The 27820-nt window shown below is 43.9% G+C and overlaps 1 protein-coding gene across 1 annotated transcript; it reads left to right on the top strand.

Annotated features, from left to right (window-relative positions):
• Positions 1-1753: 1753 nt before the first annotated feature.
• Positions 1754-26991, top strand: tor3a (torsin family 3, member A). The gene is made up of 6 exons (XM_085982569.1): positions 1754-2017; positions 9315-9437; positions 10541-10806; positions 12116-12291; positions 21416-21540; positions 23578-26991. Exons 1-6 carry the CDS (start codon positions 1852-1854, stop codon positions 23823-23825), a joined length of 1104 nt encoding a protein of 367 aa, XP_085838695.1. The 5' UTR covers positions 1754-1851; the 3' UTR covers positions 23826-26991.
• Positions 26992-27820: the final 829 nt, after the last annotated feature.

The following is a 27820-nucleotide window of genomic DNA, read 5'->3' as shown; positions in this document are numbered from 1 at the left end:
TGATCTTATAGAGGTGTACAAGATAGTCAATGATACTGAAACGGTAAATCTAGAAAATTAAACTATCGTGCGTGAGTAGGACAAGAGTTTATAAATTCAAACTAGTAAAGGTAAATTTTGGACTGATATCAGGAAGTTCTTACATTAAAAAGTGATCAACACTTGGAATGAACTTCTGGATACAGTAGTGGAGGCGAAAACCTTACAATCATTTAAGAAACTATTGGATGCTACAAGTGGGGGAGGAGGGGTGCGGCTTCGGGTCTTTCTGATTGGATGAACTCCGATGGGCCAAACAGCTTTCTTCATCTGTCATTATCTTGTGATAACTGAATCAACAGAATGAAGCCACCCTAAACAGTGTGGATAATGAGAAATAGGTTTTTCAAGGATGAACAATTTGGGCTTTAGCAGGCACTAATAAACTACTTAAATCTTCAATTTTGTGATCCGTGATGTCGGCTCAACTCCTTGATGTGCTGCTCCATTGTAATGCGTAGCAGCTGTGCTTCCTCTGAGACTCCAGCCAGTCTACCATCCAAAATGTGTATTATCCAGAGTGTGGCACACCCCATTCTATATGATGAGTACAGAACTCCATTTAAACTGCAGCCTGTGCATTATCTGCTACGTGATATGTTTCAGCCTTTTCATTATCCTCTATGAGACGGACCCCAGTCTCTTCATTATCCTTTATGTAGCATAGGGTATGGCAGCACAGTGGTTATGTTACTAGATTAGTAATCCAGAGGATGTGAGTTTAAATCCCACCATGGCAGCTGGGGAATTTAAATTCAGTTAATTAAATGAATTTGGAATTAAAAAGCTAGTATTATGAAACTACCAGATTGTCAGGAATAACTCATCTGGTTTGCTTAATGTCCTTTAGGGAAGGAAATCTGCCATCTTTATCCAGTCTGGCCAATATGTGACTCCAGACCCACAGCAATGTGATTGACACTTAACTGTCCTCTGAAATGGCCCAGCAAGCCAGACAGTTGTACCAAACCGCTGTGGGAGTACCTTCACTACATGGACTGCAGCGGTTCAAGAAGGCAGCTCATCGCCACCTTCTCAATGGCAATAAATGCTGACCGGGCCACATCTCATGAACAAATACATTTTTAAAAAGTGCACTCCAGCTTTTCAATTATCGTGCACATACTTGATGCATTAGAATAGCTAGAATCCTATGTCCTTTTTTAATCTCGTTTGTTGTCATAAGAAATGTTAAATTTTGTATCACGCTTAAGCTGGGGAAAGGGGAAAGGGATAAATCAGATGGGACCCTGTTTCTGATGGCTGTTTAATGACCCCTGTTTAAAAGTGCAATGTGAACATTGGATCAGGCTCAGCAATGAGGCTCTTTGTGCTTGAATAGACTCCCAAAGCTCACGCTCTCGGGTGAGGCACTGCAGGACAGTCAGCACTGGTGGAACTGTACCCTAGGAAGAGTCCTTGGTCTTCAGGAAAGGAGCGGAGCAAATGGCCGGGGAAATCTCATATATGCTTCTTATATCTCTTTACTTAGATGTATCAATAGTTGATTTAAAATAAGCTAAGTCAGAGGTATATGGAACCTTTGAACACTAGCTTCTTCCACATCTAAAGTAAACATTGTAGTTTATTGCACCGATAGATTGGAAGAATGCCTGGCTTGATAAGGGTCATTGGCCGGAGTATGGCAGGTCACGTGGTTAACAGAATGCGATGTTAAAGGTAAATATTAGCAAAGAATGAAAAGTATTTAATGCAGCTACTGGTAGAGTGGGAGCTGTCTCCTTTACCCTCCTCGTCCTTAATCCCCGCAAGCTCTACACTTTAGGTCTGAGAGCGTTCTGTTCCTCTCCAATGAATTTCCAATGGCTCCCACTGTTCTGCTGGTGGGTGCAGGTGGTGAAGGGAAACATATTCCAGGAGCAGCTGGGGACATTTTCAGAGATTTTTCACTTGCTTCCTGGTCAGATCTGGAACTCAGACTGTGAGACTAAAGAGCTGACAGACATCTCAAAGAACGGTGAGTGAGTAGAAATACACGTGATATGCATGGAGTGAGTTGCAGACTGATTTCATCGAGAGGTTCTGGTGGTTTATTTGGAGAATAAAATTGCAGGCTGTAGTCAAATCATACGATTCCCAGAAGTTATTTTAAGACTGCAATCTGATTTAGAGATTCACGAGGTTTAGATAGAGGATAATGGATGCTTGAGAGCAAGTCGAATCAAAGGGCTCCAATGCAATGAAACAACAAGAGTGAAGCTACGTCTGTTTATATCATTATGCCTGGAAATGACTCCAGGACCTTTATAATAGACTGTAAACTATAATGATCATGTAATGGTTAATCCATTTTTTTCTATGCATTTCCTTGCTGACACCCAGAGTGCTCCATCCCATTGAATGATTGCTGGACATGATGTCATCACCAAGTTCTCAAGACATGATTGTGATTACCAGGAGTGTGTGAGTCGATGTCCCACACTAGGACCTGAGTGCATCAGCCAGTCTGACAGCCCAGCGCAATATTGAAGGTGCGCTGCATTGTCAGAGGTGCCATCCTTCAGATGCAATATTAAACCAAAGTCCTGTTCACCTTTTCAGGCGCTATTTACAGAAGAGCAGGGAGTTATTTTAATCTCCAGGCCAACATTCCTCTCTGAACCAGAGGGGAACTAATATCCTTGCGGGGAGGTTTGCTAGCATTGCTGGGGGGTGTTTAAACTAACTTGGCAGGGGGATGGGGTACAGAGTGGAGCTATAGTAGGGGGTGATTTACAGCCAAATACAGAGGAAAAAACAAGTCAGCTGGGAAGGCAGAGCAAATATGTGAAGGCAAAAGGGAATATGGCAGGGCTGGAAGGCATTTATTTTAATGCAAGGAGTCTTGCAAATAAGGTGGATGAACTGAAGTTGTTGTTGAACACATGGGAGTACGATATTGTTGCCATCACGGAGACATGGTTGAGGGAGGGTCAGGACTGGCAGCTCAATATTCCGGGGTATAGAATCTTCAGGCGAGACAGAGGGGGGTGTAAAAGGGGAGGGGGTGTTGCAATATTAATTAAGGAGTCAATTACTGCTGTAAGGAGGGATGATATATTAGCGGGTTCCTCAAATGAGGCCATATGGGTAGAACTTAAAAACAAAAAGGGGGCAAGCACTTTGCTGGGAGTGTACTATAGGCCCCCAAACAGTCAGGGGGAGATAGAGGAACAGATATGTAGGCAAATCTCAGAGAAGTGTGAAAATAATAGGGTAATAATAGTGGGGGATTTCAACTTCCCCAATATAAATTGGGATAGTCAGAGTGTGAAAGGCTTAGAGGGTGCAGAATTCTTAAAGTGCATCCAGGAGAGCTTTTTGAGCCAACATGTAGAAAGTCCTACAAGAGAGGGGGCGGTACTGGACCTAATTCTGGGGAATGTAGCCGGGCAAGTGGTGGAAGTATCAGTAGGAGAGCATTTTGGCGACAGTGACCATAATTCGGTGAAATTTAAGGTGGTCATGGAAAAAGACAAAGACGGCCCGGAAATAAGGGTTCTAAATTGGGGGAAGGCCGATTTTAATATGATAAGGCAGGATCTGGCCAAAGTGGACTGGGAGCAGCTACTTATAGGAAAATCCACATCAAAACAGTGGGAGACTTTCAGAAGGGAAATAGAGAGAGTACAGCGCCAACATGTTCCTATAAAGGTCAAGGGTGGGACCAACAAGCAAAGGGAACCTTGGATGACAAGGGATATACAAAAATGCATTAGAAATAAAAGGGGGGCTTTTGGCAGTTACAAAAGACTAAAGACGGAAGAAGCCCTAGAGGAGTATAAAAAGTGCAGGGGCATACTTAAAAAAGAAATTAGGAGGGCGAGGAGGGGCCATGAAATAACACTGGCGAGCAAAATAAAGGAAAATCCTAAGATGTTTTATAAGTATATTAAGGGCAAGAGGATAACCAGGGAAAGGGTAGGGCCCATTAGGGACCAAAGTGGCAATCTGTGTGTAGAGCCAGATGATGTAGGCGGGGTTTTAAATGAATTTTTTGCATCTGTGTTCACTATGGAGAAAGACGATGCAGACATAGAAATCGGGCAAGGGGACTGTGACATACTTGAACATATTAGCATCGAGAGGGAGGAGGTGCTAGCGGTTTTAGCAGGCCAAAAAGTGGATAAATCCCCAGGCCCGGACGAGATGTATCCCAGGCTGCTGTGGGAGGCAAAGGAGGAGATTGCAGGGGCTCTGACACAAATTTTCAGAACCTCTCTGGCCACAGGGGATGTACCAGAGGACTGGAGAACAGCTAATGTAGTACCATTATACAAGAAGGGTAGCAGGGATAAACCAGGGAATTACAGGCCAGTGAGCCTAACATCTGTGGTAGGGAAATTATTGGAAAAAATTCTGAGGGACAAAATTAGTCTCCACTTGGAGAGGCAAGGATTAATCGGGGATAGTCAGCATGGCTTTGTCAAGGGTAAATCATGTCTGACAAATCTGATTGAATTTTTCGAGGGGGTGACTAGGGGGGTGGATGAGGGAAATGCTGTGGATGTGGTTTACATGGGCTTCAGTAAAGCTTTTGACAAAGTCCCGCATAGGAGACTGGTCAAGAAGGTAAGAGCCCATGGGATCCAGGGTGCCTTGGCGCGTTGGATCCTAAACTGGCTGAGTGGCAGGAGGCAGAGGGTGATGGTCGAAGGTTGCTTTTGTGACTGGAAGCCTGTGTCCAGTGGGGTACCTCAGGGATCGGTGCTGGGTCCCTTGTTGTTTGTGATCTACATAAATGATTTGGATGAGAATGTAAAAGGTATGATCAGTAAGTTTGCAGATGACACGAAAATTGGCGGGGTGGTAAATTGCAAGGAGGAAAGCCTCAGGCTACAGGACGATATAGACAGGTTGGTCAGTTGGGCGCAAAAGTGGCAAATGGAATTTAACCCTGAAAAGTGCGAGGTGATGCATTTTGGACGGACAAATAAGGCAAGGGAATACACAATGAGTGGTAGGACCCTAGGAAGTACAGAGGGTCAGAGGGACCTTGGTGTACATGTACATAGATCTCTGAAGGCAGCGGAACAGGTAGATAAGGTGGTTAAAAAGGCATATGGGATACTTGCCTTCATTAGCCGAGGCATAGAATATAAGAGCAGGGAGGTTATGATGGAGCTGTACAAAACGCTGGTGAGGCCACAGCTGGAGTACTGTGTGCAGTTCTGGTCGCCTCACTATAGGAAGGATGTGATTGCTTTGGAGAGGGTGCAGAGAAGATTCACCAGGATGTTACCTGGGATGGAGCGCCTCAGCTATGAAGAGAGACTGGACAGGCTGGGGTTGTTTTCCTTGGAGCAAAGAAGGCTGAGGGGGGACCTGATTGAGGTGTACAAAATGATGAGGGGCATAGATAGGGTAGACAAAGAGGAACTTTTCCCCTTAGTAGGGGGGTCAATAACAAGGGGGCATAGATTCAGGGTAAGGGGCAGGAGATTTAGAGGGGATTTGAGGAGGAACTTTTTCACCCAGAGGGTGGTTGGAATGTGGAACTCACTGCCTGAAAGGGTGGTAGAGGCAGGAACCCTCACAACATTCAAGAAGCATTTGGATGAGCACTTGAAATGCCATTGCATACAAGGCTATGGACCAAATGCTGGAAAATGGGATTAGACTGGACAGGGATGGATGGGCGGCGCAGACATGATGGGCCGAAGGGCCTTTTTCTGTGCTGTAAAACTCTATGACTCTATGACTCAAGCAAGACTGGCACAAAAAAAATGAACTAATCCTTCTTCTCATGGCTATTTGAGGGGCATTGATGTTTCTTCTTGCTGTTTATCAACATATATCACAGTGACATCTTTCACATTATTCTGTCACAAAAACAATTATGTTCCATTCATCATGACAAAATTGGTATGTAGACCTACTGGGCTATTTACTCCCCTAAATTGTAGCAATCCTGGAATCCCCTCCCAAACAGCATTATGAGAGCACCATCACCACAAGGCTGCAGCAGTTCAAGAAGGCCCACCACCACCTTCTCAGGGCATCTAGGGATGGGCAATAAATTGTTAGTGTCACCCACATCCCAAATATAAAACAAAAAGCCACCTTTGGCAGCGCTGATGGCAACTAGTCATTTCTGAGCTTAATTATGGTTATTTTTCCCTTTTTCTTGCAGTTATCTTAATAAAAATTGAACAGATGTTTCATTGTCAAATTGTTCATGATTATGTTAATATTGAAAGAGCTTGGCCCCATCCGCACTCTGCCATTTTATTCCTTTTATTTTTTAAAGATCTATTTTTACTAACTAAAGATCTTCAGTCAGAGATTTGCATAGAATGATAAAGTGAGATAAAAATGTTACTCAGTATTATTTTGTTCATATCTTCCTGTTTCTAATCTTTATCTTAAAAAGTTAAACTTTCTGTGCATTGTAAAACTCCTCCTTTACAGTCAAACGAGTCCACAACTCTCCCTCCTACTGCAATGATTTGCAGTTCGCCAACTTTATGATCTATAGGTAACTGTTTGACATTTACCAGATTTGAAGACGAAAAAAGTGAATGTAAAACCAAGCTGCAGCATATAAATGTCAGGGTTCATGCAAATTCTTATAGCCCCCACCCCACCCCACTCTCTCCTTTACAGAGAGGAATGTAAATTAACTAGAATACGAGAGGACTCTAGTTAATAAAAGGTAGTTACACAATGCCCAGGATATCAGACTTCAAGTGTATTTCACACAACTTGTAATTATGACACCTTGCAAAAAGATTATTGTATATATCATTAAATAAAAATAAACATCAGTTATTATTGTACAGAGCTGCATTAAATTCATTCAATTCTCCACCCCCCGCCACCAAGTTAAAAAGCCATTTTGGTCCCTTTTCAGTTGATGCATACAGGCTATTAGTTTGTGATGAGAACAGTGCTCCATTTAAGTTCAGGTCATTGTCCACAGAATACTCGTTGGCCTGCTCTGTGATGCAACCGTTGGAGAGCTCCAGAACAGAGCGAGTGGTACACATGGCATCTGTTAACACGAAGGCACACACATACTCTGGGGATGGGTATTGTGAAATGAGGCCACACCAGTGTAGTAGCCTAAACTCTGATTGTGGCAACCCATCAGCCTGAACCAGTCGGGTGGTGTCCAGACTTCCCAGCCATTTCCAAAATTCACACAATGCAAAATTGAAATTCATACTGCTAAAATCTCCAGCAAAGGGTTGTGTAACCTGGATCCTGCTTAGACTGCCAAGTCCACAGAGATGTGTTCTCGGATATGTGGCCGAGTCCATGGGTGAATTCTCCTGAGTTGCTGCTGTTTTTTGGAGGTGGATTTGGGGTGATAAAAAGAGCAGAATGGGTTCAAGACTACCACCTCAAATCTGCTCCAAAAAACTACAGCTGCATTCTCCTCCCAAAACACTTCCAGTCCTCTTTATGACCCACGAGAGTTAAGGGTGCATGACCAGCTCCGAAGATCCATTCCCCTGCAGAGTCTGCAGCACGTATCCCTGGGGGAGGTACAACTTGGAGGAGGCCATTTGAATGGTGGGGTTTCTTTGTCTGCATAACATTTTTTGAATCACTGAGGTGGAGTCACGACTTTTGCTGCCACTTATACTCGGCTCTGCTCAAAGTACTGCCCATCACTCTAGACATGGATTTCCCTTTATTTTCATGTTATGAAGAGGAGTGCCTGGGTAATCGTTGAGTGGCCGTCCTCCTCCTGCAAGCTGAGTGCAAGGGTACACGATACTCTGAGAAAGCACATGAAGCCGAGAGGAGTTTTGATGAGCTTTGTTCTGCCATCACCAACCTTCCGCTGCCAGCTTGCCTCCAACCTTGTCCCCTCCCCCCCAGACTCCCCTATGTGCCTGGAATTTGGACTCAGGATCGTCCATGGTGGTGGCCCTCCTCCAGTGGTATTTCTTTGGCACTAATTGTAGGTCAGTTTTTTCTCTGGAGGAAATGAAGACCATGTTGGAGGCCTGTGAGCGGCAGTGGTCACTCAAACCCACGAGCACCTGCAGCCCATGCTGATGGGAATTGAAGACTTGCAGTAGCCCTTGTGGCAAGTAAAATGAGTCAAGAGAGTGGCTGATAAATGTAGATGGTGGTTGGGTGTTTGGCATGGTTTCCCTTTGCATTATTGAGTTCCCCTGACACCCAGGTGCTGAGAGGGGAAAAGTACAAGAGGTCAGGAGGTGAGTGAAGGCTCTAGCAGTGGTGGAGGACATTAATACCTGGACAGCCACCCTTGTGTGGCCACTGAAACTTTCTCTGTGACAGTTCTCAGGTGTTGGAGGTTGCACTGACTTCCTCCGCCACCTTTCTCCACACAGCCTCCACCATGGGCCTTCCTGCCCTTAGTGCCCATGAGATAGTTTCTCTTGGCGCTGACTTCTGCTAGCAACACCTTGATAGACAGATCTGAAAAGCTCTGTGCCCTTGTTGCTGCTCCCACAGCCAGCTTGCAGTGATTGGAGCTGTAAATGGAAGGCTTCCCCTTTAACTTGCTGCAACCTTTTAAAGGCATCAACAGAACTCTATTTCCTCCTTTCCAGAGCTGGTAAGCCAATGAAGGGCGATTTTTTTGGCCTCCAAACCTCCCTTTTTATGGCTAATGATGACTATGGGAGTTAATAGCAGTTTGAGATTGGCAAGTGTTGGGACAACCTCACTGCAAATCCACCACCAGGAGGAGAATTCAGGCCCACGAGTGCAGTGTGGTGTCACAACATGGCTTGCAACACAATGTAGAAGGACACAGTGAAGACGTGCAAGCAGACTGCACCCTCTCCTCCAACATAGAACATGAATAAAGCATCTGTGGGATCTTTTCCAATCGGAGTGACTATGAAGCTGGAGCTGGGGAAGCGTCAGGCGGTGTGGGTCACTCTCCTTGTGCAGGTGAAAGATTCTTCTCTTTGCCACTGCAAACTGGAGAGTCTGGGATCAACTGAAGGCCAGAAAGGCACCAACTCCCCATTGAGGAGCAGTCGCAGAGACTACATACTGCCGAAACCCACCCACAGTCTTTCGCCTACCTTCCAGGCTCAAGATAAGCCTCATTCTACCAGAGAAAGGCCTGACCATGCCAGCTTTCAACATTATGTAGAGAACTGTGCAGAATACTCACTGTATGTAACAACAACCTCAAACAACACTGCACCAAGAAAGTGTGTTATTTTGGTGAACTTAATAGTATTTTTTTTTAAATAAAGAGGCTTGAGATGCTCACAAAGATGCAATCCCAAAACACTCCTCTTTACTGGTGTAAAACATTTTTTCTTCTTTGATTTTAGCAAACACTTTGGAGGCCTGGTCTTTCTTAATCCAGGACGGTTATCAGGAGATACTAAGCTGGTACTGCAGTGTGCATGAGTGCTGTGAGTCGGGAGACTGCCGGCTAATCAACAACATCACAGGTAAATAAGAATTGACTTGTACAGTGTTATAGGCATGGAGGAGACAGCCCAATATCCCTGAGCAGCACCCAGTTAACATCAAACCATGTTTGGTGTCCTTCAACTGTAAGGAGCATGGGCTGTGTGTGTTGTGTTTTATGAGATTTAGTTACTTTGCTTTGCTTTGCTTTTGAGAACACGGTCTGGCCTGGGGTCGAGTCAGAGCAGAGTTTCTTGCAAATAACCGGCGCTGTGCCCACTGGTGTGGATTCCAGACTGCACCAGCTAAGGTATTCACATCAATTGGGTTGAAGTGGGCTTGGTGGCCAAGCACACTGGTGCTCAACAGTGGTACTCCCAATATATCCTGAGGAGTACCACCTCTCCTTCAACTGTGGGGCTCAACAGATTGCTCCATGTACCTCAGGGCTGTCGTTCAGAAGTTGCCTGACTGTGGGGTGTTGACTGAGCTGGGGGTCGTGTGTTTCTCCATCCCCTTTTCTTGCTCTCCAGCAAAAAGGGGCCAGGGAATGCTATCCCACCTTTTATGCCATTGAAATGGCCCTTCGAAATTTTAGGAACAGCAAAAAGTTATGAGGCTCAACAAACCTGTTCCTTGTTCCTGCATACATTTTGCCCTTATCAAATTAGAACCAGTTAAAAGAACTATGGGTCCAAAAGTTTTCTTTCCCTCTTTCTATGCGCAAGTGCCACTTTGCAACTGGCCACAATAGCAAGATTGAAAGCAGGTGCTTGCTGTGTGTATTCCTGACATTGGCTCTTGAATAGGACGTTAGCTGGGATCCTGGCCCTCAACAAAAAGTTCGCTGCACTGGTATACAGGAGCATGATGTAACTAGTAAATTAGACACAGGCACATTCTCAGACTCTTGTTGGGAAGGGAGGTTTGCATTTCACTGTGGCCTGTGCACGACCTAACCTGCCAGTCTTGTTACTGTGGTGTGGATAGAAGCAGAACAATGCATCATTTCCCTATCCACGATCACCCTCACCTCGAGACGCATAGAATATTCCATTTAGATAAGCAGGTTATGAATGGAATTGCCTTTAAGGTAGGAATGGAAAGTCACAATAAAATTCGGTTTTGTGTGTTTTCTATCCAGGGCTTGACCACGACCTGAGCAAAAAGTTACACGGGCAGCACCTGGCCAAGGAGGTCGTGGTGAAAGCAGTGAAAGGTTTCTTAGCAACCAAAAGCCCAGAGAAAGCGCTGGCACTTTCCTTCCATGGCTGGTCCGGTACCGGCAAGAATTTTGTGGCAAAAATGATCGCCGACAACCTGTACCGAGACGGGCTGAGAAGCGAATGTGTGCATTTCTACATCGCTCCCTTCCACTTTCCACATGCCAACCTGGTTGACGTTTACAAGGTAAGCAGTGCTGAACCGAACGAATGAATACCCAACTCACTCAGCCATATGCTGTATGCCGATTTATCAGCTCAATGTCACTCAAACCTGCCAGCCAGAAAAAGATGTGAGCTGCTTGTTCTCACCGGCATCATCGATAGGGCACAACTGGGGCTGGGGAAGGTGAAGGCATTACCACTGAGCAGGAGGGAGAGAGGAATGAGCATTGCCACCTGGTAAAACCTTGGGAAAGAGGTCGTCGTCGTCGTACGTACGTGTCTTCACACTGTTCCCTTTGGGGAACTGTATGAAGTGGTGGAAGGATTTCTGGCCGCGATTAACGCTCCTTCTGTGACCGTAACCATCTTCGTACCAGCCATTAGGGTGGTTAGTCCTATGGCGGGAGGGTTTTACGGGCTCCCACAACCCATATGAGGGGGGGGGGGGGGGCCACCCACACCCACGGATGCAAGTATCCCGCTGGATGTCAACCCAGAATTTAGAGCCGGAGCTCCTACTCCACTTGCTGGGACTGTCTGGAGCGGGGTTCGAAACCCTATGCCTTCTGGCCCAGCGGCGGGGATGGTACCGCTACGCCAAAGGCCCACTCCGGGAAAGAGGTGGAGATTAAAATAACCATTTTTCTGTTTCTGCTGGAAGGTATTAAGTAGTGGGGAATGCCTATATGCAAAGATTACATCTATTATATTTATACATTTTAAACAGGCCCAGTGGGTTGAGCATCTCAAGCTACTACAATGTATTTGGTAAAAGTGAGCTTTGGCCTGCCAAACTTGCCGAAAAGAAGTGTAGTTATCAGCCTGCAATGCTATGTGGAATATCTCACTAAGGCCAAATATATGCCTTTCTCGGGGAGGGAGAAAGGAAAAATTTGACTTAATTGTTACTTTGAACAATTGGATCTGTGTTTAACAGAGTTAAAAGTCTTATGATTTTAAAGTAATTAAAAAATAATTGAAATGGAATAATGCCAATACTCATTTCAAATGTATTGTTATTCAATGTGAGGGAAGTTTACTGACGGGCTGATAATTAGGTGGCTGAGGTAACTGACTCCTGAAGTGTGAGAGTTCAAGTTTCAATGTCTATCTGTCATCCAAATTAATATACTGCGACTACCTTCGCTAGTCTGACCTGCTATATTTGAAAGGTGTTGATGGCAGTCATGATGGATTGGGTCACGCATAATGTTCCTCCCTGAGTGAGGATGCATGAGCAGAAAATGGACTATGATGCAGAGAAAGAGGATAGGGGAAGGAAAAAGGCTGAAATATCAAAAGCTTAAAGTTATTTATCCTCTCTCTTTCAGGCTCAACTCCAGCAGTTCATTCTGACAGCTGTACAACAATGCAAACGATCCTTGTTTATATTTGATGAGGCAGAAAAGCTGCATCAAGGCCTCATTGATGCCATCAAGCCTTACATTGACCATTATGACCATGTCGATGGGGTAGACTTCAGAAAGTCCATGTTTATTTTCTTAAGGTAAAGATAAAATAGTCATGTTGCTTAATCAGTCCACAGCCTGAAAAAGGCAGGACTCAGTACTACCAGTCACAGCTACCACTGCAGAAGCCTTTAAAAATGACTTTGGAGATGGTTGTTGGTTCATTCACCAGCAATGGCACCATTGCCAAAATCAAGGCTGTCTCTGCTCTAATATAAATGGGCCCATGAGAGTCTTTTACAGATTCCAGGTCTACTTCTGCAAGGTCGGGCTGCTTTCCTGAAGTGTATCTGGTAGCAAGAGGTACTTAGTACCACAGGAATATCAAGACAGGAATGGACAGTTGGTCAATGCATCAACATACTTATGTGAGCACAAAGTTCCGCTCACAGGAGTAATATTAATTCTGCAAATGACCAGTTTTGTTATATTTGACGTTTTGAAGGAGAGGAGGGATGTTGTTTTTCAACCTATATTACGTGATTGCATATGTAGCTATTGGAAGGAGCCAGTCGTCATGCTGTTGTTTATTGGGTTAGCTCCGAATTAGCTCTGGGTAACTGCTAGGTAGATGGAGGTAGCTCTGGGATTCAGCCAATGTGTGTGTACGTGGTTAACATGGGCTGGTTGACGTGCGATAAGCAGATGACCAGTTTTCATAGTCTGCTAGACATGGGGGAAGGGAAGGTTTGTCTTTGAGCTACAGTGTTATTCAGTGACTCCAACCAATTCTGTATTTTATACTTACTATAGTAAACAAAATCAAACCAAATGAACCCAACATTGCACAAAAGTTCAACACCAATATCTCTGTACAGCTCATAACCCCGACTGCTGAAAGCTGCCAACTCAAATCAAACTTATTATTGGTAAATGTTGCACAAAGATCAAATACTGTAGTTTAAGTGTCACAACCCCATTTAAAAAACTGTAGATGTGGAACTACCCGGTCGATGTTATTGCAGCCGATTGCGTGTGGCCATAGATAACCTGGGGCAAGACCACATTCCTTTTCGTGGACACTCCTAGTTCACCAGGACGTTCAGGTCCTGAGGTAATTCCACACTCTCGTTTATTCCTCCCTTTATTTACCCCGTCTCAACTTCATTTATCTTTTTTCTCATCTACTCTTCCCAACCAACTAATGTACCAGAAAAAAACCTCCTCAGCTGGTGCAGTAGTGAGGGGTGTTATAATTGGCCTCAGGAAAAATTAGGCAAGGTTCCCACTCCTAAAAGCTGTCCAATGATTCCTGTCGGAAAGTGTACATGTGTGGAATTTGACTGAAGACAGAAGCAGGCTGATCTGCAATTTTCCCAGCTGGTTTGCAGTCACAAATACAACAACTTGCACTTTCACATAAGGCAACATCTCGGGGAGCTTTACTGGTGTGTGTGTGTGTGGGTGTGTGTGTGTGTGTGGGGGCGGGGAGGAAATCAAAGGAAGAAAACAAGCGAGTAACTGCAAGAGAGAGAGAATATTAGTGGAGGTGCCTGAAAACATGGTCAAAAGGGTATATTTTGAGAAGGATTCTGAAGCTAGTAACAAGGCAGATGGGTTCAGGACAAAAGTGTGGAGGCAAGATGAATGAATGCTCGGCCACTATCAATGAAGAGCAGCCCAGGAGAGGTGTGTTGGAGGAAGGCAACACAAAGTACAGATGCAAAGTTAGAAAGCGGTGAGGTCATGGAAGGGATTAAAACAAGGATCAGCATTATATAAAGAATGCACTGGACATAAGAACATAAAGAAATAGGAGCAGGAGTAGGCCATTTGGCCCTTCGAGCCTGCTCCACCATTTAATAAGATCATGGCTGATCTTCTACCTCAACTCCACTTTCCTGCACTATCCCCATATCACTTGATTTCTTTCAAATCCAACAATCTCTGTCTTGAATATACTCAACGACTGAGCCTACACAGCCCTCTGGGGTAGAGAATTCCAAAGATTCATCACCCTCTGAGTGAAGAAATTTCTCATCTCAGTCTCAGAATAAGGGGTCGGCCATTTAGGACTGTGACCCCTGGTTCTGGACTCCCCAGCCAAGGGAAACATCCTCCCTGCATCTACCCTGTCAAGCCCTGTAAGAATTTTGTATGTTTCAATGAGATCATCTCTCATTCTTCTAAACTCTGGAGAATATAGGCCCAGTCTACTCAATCTCTCCTCATAGGACAATCCCCCCATCCCAGGAATCAGTCTGGTGAACCTTCGTTGCACTCCCTCGATGGCAAGTATCTCCTTCCTTAGGTAAGGAGACTAAAACTGTACACAATACTCCAGGTGTGGTCTCACCAGGGCCCTATATAATTGCAGTAAGACATCTTTACTCTTACACTCAAATCCTCTTGTAATAAAGGCCAACATATCATTTGCTTTCCTAATTGCTTGCTATACCTGCATGTTAACTTTCAGTGATTCGTGTACAAGGACACCCAGGTTCCGCTGAACACCAACATTTCTCAATCTCTCACCATTTAAAAAATACTCTGCTTTTCTATTTTTCCTACCAAAGTGGATAACTTCACATTTCTCCACATGATATTCAATTTGCCATGTCCTTGCCCACTCACTGAGCTTGTCTATATCCCTTGAAGCCTCTTTGCATCCTCCTCACAACTTACATCCCCACCCAGCTTTGTATCCTCAGCAAACGTGGATGTATTACATTTGGTCCCCTCATCCAAATCAATGATATAGATTGTGAATAGCTGAGGACCAAGCATTGATCCTTGCGGTACCCCTCTAGTTACAGCCTGCCAACCCGAAAATGACCTGGTCAGGGTTGAGCAGGACACAGAGGTTTCATACAGTCAAGTTCAGCCTAATGGGATAGGAGCTGGCACCTGAGGTGTGCACATTCTGGTGGAAGTCAAAAAGGAAGGCCTCAGTCAAGCCAATGTTGAGCTAGAGAACATTGGGCTCATCAATGATGATGTTGCAGAGGCAGTCGACAGCACAGTGACAGTCATGGGGCTAAGAGTGGCGGCGGAGAGATAGTATTGGATGTCATTAGCACACATATGGTAGCTAACACCATGCTTGTGGATATTGGGAGCTGTAACTTTGGTGGAAGAGCCATGGATACCCCAGAAAAACAGAATAAGTGGCTTTCCGCTGTTTTCCTGGGGTTTCTGCGCTCTTCTGCCAAAATTCCGATGGATAGTCTGATGAATCCTCGCAGGAATTCACCCCATTTATTACTGAAGAGAAGCATGCAAAAGAGGAAGAGGAGAAGTAAAAGCATGAAGGTTTAGAGCACACCAGAGGTGATTGTGTGAGTGTGGAAGAAGCTTTTGGAGGAGATGTACTAGCTGCCTTGCAGCAGCTAAGAGTGGAACCATGGTAGGGAATTGCCATGGAAGTGGACTACAGAGCACACAAAATGGAGGAGGACAGAGTTATTGACCTTATCTGTAGCCATGGATACACTGAGGAGCGGTAGTGCACCATAGTCATAGTCATGTGGGAGGTCAATGATGACTTTGACCAGAGCTGTCTTGATGCCATCAGTCGGTTGGAAATTAACTTGAAAGGATTCAAGGGGGAAGCTGGGGGATGAGGAGAAGGGGGAATGAATGGGGGTCAGGGAAGAGAGGGAGAATGGCAGCTGGGGATGGGGGTTCGGCAGAGAGAGGGACAATGTGGTTGGGAGCTCAAGGAGGGGGAGTCAGAACCAACGTTCCCCCTAGGCTGCGCAGCTGTCTGCCGGTCCTGCACAGCTCGGGACCGGCTTTTCCAACATTAAATTTCGTGTATGCGCGAAACTGTGAATGGGTCACACAATCCAAAAAATAATTAGGGGGAACATTGGTCAGAATGTCACGTGATTAAACCTCCAGAAATGCCTCTAACCAGAGGTGGCAACCATGCGTCATAAGAACTCTTAAATATCCCTCTACAACATGGGAGTCAGGTTCTAAATCTTGTCTCCACAGTCTGCTAGAAGCAGGGTTCTGGGGCATGTATTAAGACATGGGAGATCAGTTGCCAGCTGTTACTCACTACAATTTCTCCAAGTCTTAGTTCTCCCAGCAATCGTTGGGGACAATTTTGAGAGTCATCTGTCTTCCTCACAGTTATTTCTTACATGCTGTACTCAGTTATTGTGTCATTTAATGAAGAGAGGGGAAAAATGACTTCTGTAAATGAGATCTTGCCACATCTCACAATTGTGTAACTGTATGTGTGTCCCAAGGGCAGCTTGCCAGGTGAATGAGTTTTTGTCTCGTCAGATGAAAAACAATTTCCCTTCATTTGGAAAAAGAAATATTTGGTTAATTTTCTATCCTTTTCTTGCCCAAGTCCTGGACTTCAATATAAAATATTGGCATTGTACAGTGATCTTGGCAATTCATGAACTGAAATGATGGGCTTTTGACTTTTAAATGTAAATCTGCACAGAGTTTAAATCAATGCAATAGTCAGGCACAAGTGGGGACTTTAAACTAATGGAGGGGGTGGGAGGATTCAAAAGAGTAAATTTAAAAGCAGCGAGAGAAATGTCAAGGCTATAGAGCAGAGTTTTGGGTAAAAATAAGCAGCGTGGGTCAGGCAGGGTCAAAGAAATTAACAAAGATAATAAGGCATCAGTGACTAAGGTGTCATCAGGGAAAAACAGAAAACAGTTAAAGCTAAAGGCACAATATCTGAATGCGCAAAGCGTTCGCAACAAAATAGATGAATTAATAGCGCAGATAGAAATTAATAGCCATTGATCTAATAGCCATTACGGAGACGAGGTTGCAAAGTGACCAAAGTTGGGAACTAAATATTCCAGGGTACTTAACTTTTAGAAGAGATAGGCAGAATAGAAAAGGAGGAGGGGGTAGCCCTGATAATAATGGATGGGATAAAGACAGTGGAGAGCAAGGATCTTCGCTCCGAAAATCAAGTAGAATCAGTTTGGGTGGAGCTAAGAAACAGCAAGGGACAGAAAACATTGGTGAGAGTTGTTGATCCGCCCCCAAACAGTAGTTGTAAACATATAAGATAGGAGCAGGAGTAGGCCATATGGCCCCTCGAGCCTGCTCCGCCATTTAATGTGATCATGGCTGATCATTCAAGTTCAGTACCCGGTCCCTGCTTTCTCCCCATACCCCTTGATCCCTTTAGCCTTAAGAAATATATCCAACTCCTTCTTGAATATATTTAATGTATTGGCCTCTACTGCCTTCTGTGGTAGAGAATTCCACAGGTTCACCACTCTCTGGGTGAAGAAATTCCTCCTCATTTCTGTCCTAAAAGGCTTACCCCTTATCTTTAGACTGCGACCCCTGGTTCTGGACTCCCCGATCATCAGGAACATCCTCCCTGCATCTAGTCTGTCCAGTCCTGTCAGAATTTTATAAGTTTCAATGAGATCCCCTCTCATTCTTCTAAACTCCAGCGAGTACAAGCCCAATCGTCCCAATCTCTCTTCATACGTCATTCCTGCCATCACAGGTATCAGCCTGGTGAATCTTCACTGAACTCCTTCCATGGAAAGAACATCCTTCCTCAGATAAGGCGACCAAAACTGCACACAATACTCAAGATGTGGTCTCACCAAGGCCCTGTACATCTGCAGCAAGACATCCTTGATCCTGTACTCAAACCCTCTCGCTATGAAGGCCAACATACCATTTGCCTTCTTAACCACCTGTTGCACCTGCATGCTTACCTTCAGCGACTGGTGCACAAGGACACCCAGGTCTCATTGCACTTCCCCCTTCTCCCAATCTATTGCCATTCAGATAATAATCTGCCTTCCTGTTTTTGCTACCAAAGTGGATAACCTCACATTTATCCACATTATATTGCATCTGCCATGCTTCTGCCCAATCACCCAACCTGTCCAAATCATCCTGTAGTTTCTCGGCATCCTCCTCACAGCACACACGCCCACCCAGCTTTGTGTCGTATGTAGGGCAGAGTATAAATCAGGAAATTAGAGATGCATGTAACAAGGGTAATACAGTAATCATGGGGGACTTTAATCTATATATAGACTGGGCAAACCAAATTTGCAGTAATAGTGTGGGGATGAGTTCATGGAATGTATGCACGATAGTTTTCTAGATCAGTATGATGAGGAACCAACTAGGGAACAGGCTATTTTAGATCTAGTATTGTGCAATGAGAAAGGGTTAATTAATAACCTTGTAGTAATGGGGCCTTTAGGGAAGAGTGATCATAATATGCTGGAATTTTATATTGAGTTTGAAAGTGATTTAGTTAAGTCCAAAACTAGGGTCTTAAATCTAAACAAAGCAAACTACATGGGTATGAGGGGTGAGTTGGCTAAGGCAGATTGGAAAACTACATTAAAAAGGTATGATGGTAGACAAGCAATGGCTAGCATTTAAAGAATTAATACATTGTAATATATATGGGTGGAATAAATGAAGGACAAGACACAATGAGTTGCAAGTCAAGGTGCTGGTTTACTAGGCCAGAATGAACTGAGCATGCTCATACTAAACCATGTGACAAACCATGTGATAATACATTACATACATAATTTACAACAAATATAGATTCCTTTAAGACACAAAAACCCCACAGGAAAAGTGGTCCAACCATGGCTAACAAGAGAAGTTAAAGATAGTATTTGATCAAGAAGAGGCTTATAATGTTGCCAAAAAAGCGTAGTAAGCCTGAGGATTGGGAGGATTTTAGGAATTAGCAAAGGGGGACCAAGAAATTGATATGGAAAGAGAAAAAAGAATGAGAGTAAATTAGCAAGAGACATAAAAACAAATTGTAAACGTTTTTATAGGTATGTAAATAGGTAGAGATTAGTGAAAGTAAATGTGGGCCCAGTAGAGGCAGAGACAGGAGAAATTATAATGGGCAATACGGAAATGGCAGAGACATTAGACAAATATTTTGTATCGGTCTTCATGGTAGAAGACACAAGAAACATTCCGGAAATAATGGGAAATCAAGGGTCTAGAGAGAATGAGGAACTTAAAGAAATCAATGTAAGTAAAGACATAGTACTGGAGAAATTAATGGAAGTAAGTGGCGACAAAATTCCCTAGATTCTAGAACTGGAAAAAGCTGGAGATGGAACAGGTTTTTAAGCAAGTGCAGGGGCAGGGAAAGGGGGGAGGGGAGGAAAGAACGAAAGGGAACGTCTGATAGGATGGAAGGCAGGAGAGATTAAGAGACATTAAGAGAGATTAAGAGATGGTGCAAGGCAAAAGGAATTGGAAACCAAAGATGGCTCGAGATGAAATATAAATGGCACTGGCAGAATGAAAGACAGCTGCCATGTGGGAGAGAAAAAGAATTAATAAAAAAATAAAATTAAAATAAATGGTAAAAAAAGGATTGGGGCAGGTTATGGTCTGAAATTATTGAACTCCAGAAGGCTGTAAAGTGCCTAATAGAAAGAGGTGCTGTTCCTCGATTTCCAGCATCCACAGTATTTTGCTTTTGTATAAGAGTAAAGAAGTCTTACTACAATTATACAGAACATTGCTAAGGCCACACCTGGAGTGCAGTTCTGGTCTCCTTACCTAAGGAAAGACATACTTGCCATAGAGGGAGTGCAACAAAGGTTCACCAGACTGATTCCTGGGATGAGGGGATTGCCCTATGAGGAGAGATTGAGTAGACTAGGCCTATATTCCCTAGAGTTTAGAAGAATGAGGTGTGATCTAATTGAAACATATAAAATTCTTACAGGGCTTGACAGGGTTAATGCTGAGAAAATGTTTCCCCTGGCTGGGGAATCTAGAACACGGGAAATTGGACATGAGTCTATGTTCGGAACGGTCATGGCCCTGTGGGTAACGGAGCGGGCCCAGGGGCCGTGTAGCCTGGTTCTGCTCCTACTTGTGTTCTAATTATGTGTTAGATTTCAGGAGATGGTTCTATTCCTGTTCCTGGCTGGGGTGGAGATCACCTTTTACAGAAGGTAAGTACTGTAGAAAATATAGGGACAGTGATCTCCTGGACGAGTTTCGATCGCCTAGATGGGTCGGAGAGGAATTTCCCAGATTTTTTTCTCCCAAATTGGCCATTGGGTTTTTTATCTGGTTTTTCGCCTCTCCCAGGAGATCACGTGGGTTCGGGAGGGATGTAGAGTGATAGTAGATTTGAGGTTAGGATCAGATCAGCCATGATCTTTTTGAATGGTGGAGCAGGCTCGAGGGGCCGATTGGCCTACTCCTGCTCCTATTTCTTATGTTCTTATGTCACAGTCTCAGAATAAGGGGTCGGCCATTTAGGACTGAGAGGAGGAGAAATTTCTTCAATCAAAGGGTTGTGAATCTTTGGAATTTTCTACCCCAGAATGCTATGGCTGCTCAGTTGTTCAGTATATTCAAGACAGAGATCGATAAATTTTGGGGAATTAAGGGATATGGGGATAGTACGGGAAGGTGGAGTCGAGGTAGAAGATCAGCCATGATCTTGTTGAATGGCAGAGGAGGCTCGATGGGCCAAATGGCCGACTCCAGCTCCTATTTCTTATGTTGTTATGTTCTTACTACTTCAGGCCATTCAGCTATGCCGTTTCCATTTTGTTGACACAGGCTGGACTCTGGACACTGTCCTTGCTACGTTGCACAGCCTCATTCTAAGGGCACATAGACTGACTGACAGTAATGAGTACAATCCATATTGACTACAATTACTACAAAAATTCATCGCCAATCATAAATACTTTAGGTAGTGTCTTTGGACATTGGTGACACAAGGAAAGAGTCTGGGACTGAGATGAGAAATTTCTTCACTCAGAATTGTGAATCTTTGGAATTCTCTACCCCAGAGGGCTGTGGATGCTCAGTCATTGAGGATATACAAAAATATATGTAAGAGATTTTTGGACTTTAGGGGAATCAAGATATATGGGGATAGTGCAGGAAAGTGGAGTTGAGGTCGAAGATCAGCCATGATCTTATTAAATGACGGAACAGGCTCGAGGGGCCTTATAGCTGACTCCTGCTCCTATTTTTTGCTTTATGAAAACTATCAACATCTGCATTGACTGCTAAAGCAAAAACAAGTCAAAAATAAATACTACCACATTGTGAAATTAAGTTATTCTCAAGCTGTGTTGGGCTGGTAACTTGTTACTGATTTAATATACAATGTGAAATCCCGACACCAGCTTTCTGTTTCACAGTAATATCTCATTAATTACGTTCAAACATTCCTCTGCTCTCTAGTAATATAGGAGAAAATTCCATAAACAGGGTGACACTGGAATTTTGGCAAGCTGGACAAAATCGAGAGGAGATTACCATGGAAGACTTGGAGCACCGGATCCAAAGAGAAGCTACAACCTCGAAAGGTAGATTATATTGGGGAAGAATTGGGGCAAATGAATAAAAAAAGCAAATGAAAGAGCAATAGGACAGAGGAACACGCTGCGAAATTCTGGGAAATAGGCAGTGTTAGAAACTAGGGGTGCCTAAAAATGTATATGGCTTTTAAATGATAAGTTTCGATTTCCTGGGAAGCTTGCATTAGAATTTGAGACAGTCTTTTTAATCAGTTAGATTACGTCGTCGTCGACATGTCTTCACACTGTTCCCTTTGGGGAACTGTATGAAGTGGTGGAAGGATTTCTGGTCGCGATTAACGCTCCTTCCGTGACCGTAACCATCTTCGTACCAGCCATTAGGGTGGTTAGTCCTATGGCGGGAGGGTTTTACGGGCTCCCACAACCCATACGAGGGGGGGGGGGGGGCACCCACACCCACAAGTATCCCGCTGGATGTCAACCCAGAATTTAGAGCCGGAGCTTCGACTCCACTTGCCGGGACTGTCTGGAGCGGGGTTCGAAACCCTACGTCTTCTGGCCCAGCGGCGGGGATGCTACCGCTACGCCAAAGGCCCACTCCAGTTAGATTAGGTGAAACATAAACATTCCACATGGGGGCCCATAGGATAGTCCTGCCAGGCTAGTTATCTGTTGTTTGTAAGTTAGGGTTTTGACTTTGTTAATGTATCTTTAATTTGGCCAGTTAAGGCCCAGCCTATGTTTCTTCCATTATTACTAATAACCATATTATAATCTCCACAGATAGAATTTGGAGTTTGTTTAGCAGAACTGCTTGTGAAGATAATTAAAAGTTAATTAGGAAAAGACATAGAATGAAAGGAATTTGAGAAGGATAAGGTATCCATCTTAGAATGGGCCATTTGCTAGATGAAGATGAGATAGCGACTGATTAATGTGCGACAGCTCTGGCTGGGGCCATGATTAAGTGGGACAGGGCCTTGTACTTGCTGGGAAAAAGGGGGAAGAGAGTAAAAAGAGATAAGATGGATTCCAATGGAGGAACCTTCAATTTGTAAAAACAAGGATGAAGTAATGAGACCTTCTTTTGGGGAGGGCTTTCATCCAAACATCAAGACAAAGAACTTAAGCTGTCATTGGTTGATGAAGTTTTGGAGGAACCTCTATAGGTTAAATGGTCTTGCCAATAACTTGGCCTCAGGCCCACCCCTAAAAAGAGAATAAAAAGTGACACCCCAAGGGCTTGCACACAGATGGTGGAAGGGAGAGCCGAACAGCTGGTCGAACGCTCTTTTAAGAGTGATCCCATGCTCACCATCGAAGGCCCGAGAGAGAGAGAGAGAGAGAGAGAGAGAGAGAGAGGCCAGAAGCCAGAGAACTGTTCACACATGCCAGCCGTCTGTCTGATCAGGTCCAGTACCAGCTGCTTGTCATGGTCGTATGTTTTTGCTGTATTACTAGTGTGTTATATTCCGTCCTAAACTCTGATTAAACACAATATACCCACCATATTGGTTTGCACTCGATCCTGTTTACCAGAGATACGTGAATCTCTACAGCAGTGGTGACAAGACTCGACCTGGGAGGGGAATGGAACAATGGAGGGCATGACGAGAGAGTTGGGCAGTTGGAATGATAGAATTGATAACTGGGAAAGAAAGCATTTCAAGGAGAGAATCAGGCTGTGAGGAGAACTGTAGCAATGGTTGGAAAGGTGGCTATGCGGACAATCAAGATGGTTTAATTGCTGCCTCCAGAGTCAACTCAATGACAGCAACAAATACAAGTGGTAAATAGCCACCAGCAACAGGGCCACCATTTAATTTTGGCCAGGGCCATATACACCAGCAAGACATTAACATTGCTGGTCTGCAGGGATCTTCCCCTGACATCAGGAAAGGTCAGTATCAGAATTTTGTAAAGTTATTAATGTAAGTATCCAGTATTCCTGACACCACTCCAAATCCATCCCAGTGTAAATGGAGTGAATCTGGGACACCAGCAGCTCTATCAATGATGCATTAAAAAGTCACCAAAGAGGCAAACGATTTAGAATTCATAATCTTTCTTGTGTACTGTTTCCAGGGGGATTTGCACATAGTGGCCTTGTGACTGAGAACCTCATCGACTTCTTCATCCCTTTCTTACCTCTGGAGTACAAGCATGTTAAGTTGTGTGTGCGCGATGCTCTTCGTTCCAGAGGAATCAAATACGAGGTAGACATCCTGGATGAAGTAGCTAAGGGAATGCTGTATGTTCCAAAGGAGGAAAAGCTCTTCTCCGCACAGGGCTGCAAATCGGTCTCACAACGGGTCAACTTCTTCCTGCCCTGAAGATATAAGGAGTTCAAGAAACAACCCATGAGAACACGATGAAATATTTCTATGGAACATGAAGCCCCATCAAAAAGAAACTGTCTAACAATTAACAGAAGCCATGGCCTTGCATCTCCCGAGGACCAGATCTGAAATCTGGTCCAAGGAATGGAGAATAAAGGTGCCCTTTAACTTAATTCAAGGGCAAGGAGAATTGCATTTTGGTTACCCAAGTCTCTAGTGAAACATATTTGGAGTCTTGACTATTGCACGTGTGTATTGATGTTACAATCTGTTCTTTCCATTTTTCTCAGTGTTAACAGAATAGGTTGGTGTGTAAGCCTGGATTCTGTAGTGAGTGAAAACTTTAGGTGGAAGCATTATGCCATTCATACCTTTATTATTTATGCAACTTTTCCTTTATATAGAAGCTTCGAGGCACCAGCCCCGATGCTTTCCAACCAGCGAGACCCAGCATTGACTGTCACTGAAATCCTCAAAATGGGGGTGAACTTGAACACCACCCAGGCATGCCTCACACAAGTTTACATATCCCTCTCCTGCAAGCAGAGGGGAAAAAATTAGAGTTGTCTACCTTATCCACTGGAAACCTGAGCTAGGAATTAATAGTGACCATGGCTGCTTGGCCTGGTAGTGATAGGAAGTAGCAGTGGGAAAATGGTGTAGTGAAACAGAGAAAAAAATATTTTATAATCATTTTAACTATATTTTATAGTTGTACTGGAGTATAAAATATTTTCTGTCATGCACATTGTAAGTGCACTACCACAGGGATATTGATGCAGTGTTCCAGGTGTGATTGTGCATGCAAAATGCTTGAAACCACCTTTGGGTTATTTATAACTTGTCCAGTTTTGTTAAATGGTGTTCGAAATTTCTAAGCATGAAAATCAGATTTTTAAGATAAAATTCCATTTTACAGCTTCCTTCTTTAACTGACATCCTGTGACTGTAACCATGGTTCACCCTTTCCCTCCTCAACCTTTCTGCAGCATTTGATAAAGGCAACCACATGAGCCTCCTCCATTGTCCATCTATGCAGCACTGCTTTCAAATGCTTCAGCGCTATCTGTCCAGATGCAACCGGCGTATCTCAGCAATGGTTTCTCTTCCTGCCCCCATCGATCTATCCCCGCCCTCCATTCCTCATCTACAAACTACCCCTAGGTGAGGTAAGGATGGGTTTTCCTTCCAGATGAATGATAATGACACCCAGCTTTACCTCTCCACCTCTTTGCTCAACCACCTCTGTGCCATCTGATTGTTTGTCCAATAAGTCATGTATGAGTCCAGTTAAACATCAGAAAGACTGAAACCACCATCTCTGGTCGCTGCCCTAAACTTCATTCCCATACCACCGATTCCATCCCCCTCCTCAGGTTGAATCAAACTCTGTGAAACCTTAGCACCTTGCTCAACTCAGAGCTGAGTTTCAACCACCATTACCAAGACTGCTTACTTCCACCTCCACAGTATTGCCTGTCTCTATCCATACCTCACTCCCTAGACTTGATTTCTCCAATGTCCTCCTTGCTGACTTCCCACCCTCCATAAACTTTAATGTCTAAAGTTCAGCCACTCTATCCTGTCCCATACTAAATCCCGAAAGCCCATCAGCACTGTCCCTCAACTCTGGTTCCATTCTTTTCTGTGAACTGGTACTGGATGAGCAGAGTAAAGCTGCTGGGATCAGCCTGTGTCAGTGTAATGAAGACTACCTCCAAGGGGTGGTCTCGTACAGTTTTCATTTCACATTACAGCCATCCATGCAAATCCCACCTTCTGGTAACTTTAAAAAAACAATTGATTGGACTAGGTTGTGGGTTTACAAAGAGCTGTATCTGGATTGTCTATGATGCATGATATACCCATAACTATGTCTCAGTCTCTGATTCTTTTTTTTTTTTTAAATACAGTAGAACATCGAACAAATGGTTATTGTGGTTCTGAATTGTACAGCACACTAGGAAGTCCAACACTTGTGTGGGACAGAATGGTTCAAATGAAATTCTCAGTGTGACAATGTAAAAAGAAAATAACAAACAGCTTCAACCTTTTTCCTTGTACAACAAAACAACAATATTGAAATTATTTTGGTTAAAAACCAAGTGTTGTAAATAGGATGCTTGATATGGTAAATGTCTCCACTTCTGAAACAGCCATAACTCACGCAAGACATCCTTTCTGGTGAGTTTCCTAATCAGCCTCACTCAACAATGTTAATTTCTATAATGCTCCTCAAGGGCAGGGATATCCCAGATTGCCTTACAGGTCAAATATTTTCATCTTATAATATAAGTGCCGTGAGACATTTTACCACATTTAAAGGCGCTATATAAATACAAGTTGTTATGGACAGTGAACACAGAGCAGGAGCGGGGCAGAGGGAAAGTCTTTAAAAGGCCTTTGAAGATGGGGAAGGAGGTGACAATGCAGAGATGCTAAGGGAGGGAGTTGCAGAGGGTGGGGACATACTGACTGAAGGAGCTACTGCTGACAGTGGAGTGAAAGGAATGGGGAAATGAGAAATAAAAATAAATACGCTCCCAATGTCCAAGTCAGTAAATTCACTCCCGCGGTGTGGTATTGAGCCACACAGGCCAGGAAGGACCTAGGCTCGATCCCTGATCTGTAATGAGTCAACTAATCTTGGCTGAAGTACCTCTGGAAGCACTGCAGTTGGCCTTCATTTCTTGGCCTAGGGAGGGGGAGAATATCAGGTCCCCACTATCCACTGACTTCTACTGGAAAGATCTTTTATGCAGTTGTTGAGTATATTCAAGGCTGAGATAGGTAGATTTTTGGACTCTAAGGGAATCAAGGGATATGGGGATCGGGCAGGAAAGTGGAGTTGAGGTCGAAGATCAACCATCAACTTATTGAATGGTGGAGCAGGCTTGAGGGGCCATATGACCGACTCCTGCTCCTAATTCTTATGTTCTTAAGAAATAGGCCATGTTGGAAGAGCAGAGAGAATGTTAGTCTGAGGTCAAAAGTTGTCTAACATCTTCAGTTCATGATGACTGTTGTGACAAATGTATGTATGTTATTCAGTACAGTATTAACCTGGAGCATTTTGTAAAAGGCTTTTGACTACAATTCCTCTGTACAACAGTATTAAAATAATTTCAAAGCAAGTAAGAATAAAGTTTTTTTACCAAAATATGTGAACAATGTTTAGTTAGTAGTTTTCTTAAATTCCCAACCTCCTGCACAACTTCCATCTCTCTTCATTTGAAGGCACTAACTCATGCTGGGGTATATCCTTACCAGTGGCAAAAGTCCACCGATATCTTGCCCAAGTGGCTATTCTTCACACATGAGCTTCGAGAGTGAAGGTATACCAGAGATTGTGGATGGCAGTCAAGAGCAGGAATTCTGGCTGCTGTTTCCTTCTCTGTAGCCCAGTGGTGCTCACAGTCAGTGAAGCCCCTGCTGCCGTCCTGGCCGAGATCAGATAAGTTAGCGCACACACCAGCAAATTCCAGCCCTTTTATGTTAAAGACTTTTGCATTACTGGAGATTGATCTGCAACCTTCCTGATCTGGAGTGGATTGTGCAAAGTTCCCTCGCTATTGTCCCCCCAAAAAAACACTAATTTCAACCACAGAAAAACAGTTCCAGCTGTGCCACTGTCATTTTTTCATAACGAACACCAACCATCTTTTCAGCCTCAGAGGGAAAGTGCCAATTTTGTTTGAATTAGTTTTGAACTTTGGAGCAGTTTTATGCTGTGGACTTGCACCCAACAGGAAATGGACTGAGGCTCTTTCCAAGCGTCAGGTACCACAGCAGACTTTATAATTATCTCCTCTTAATTATAACATCCAGATCAGTGTATTTGAATGAGCCCTACGTTATTTAGATACCAAACATGCCCTTGGTCAGTTCTTTACTTAACTGCTGCATGGCAGAGTGGGGAAAAATAAAGTGAAAGTTTAAAACTATAGTGCATCTTGCATTACAGAGGGCAGCAAGGGCTGTGGCTTGTT

Source organism: Somniosus microcephalus, chromosome 3, assembly GCF_052327205.1.
Source record: "Somniosus microcephalus isolate GS21.2 chromosome 3, FLI_Smic_1.0, whole genome shotgun sequence".
Lineage (NCBI taxonomy): Eukaryota > Metazoa > Chordata > Chondrichthyes > Squaliformes > Somniosidae > Somniosus > Somniosus microcephalus.
Note: the sequence above shows the minus strand (reverse complement) of the source record. Positions and strands in the feature narration are given on the sequence as shown.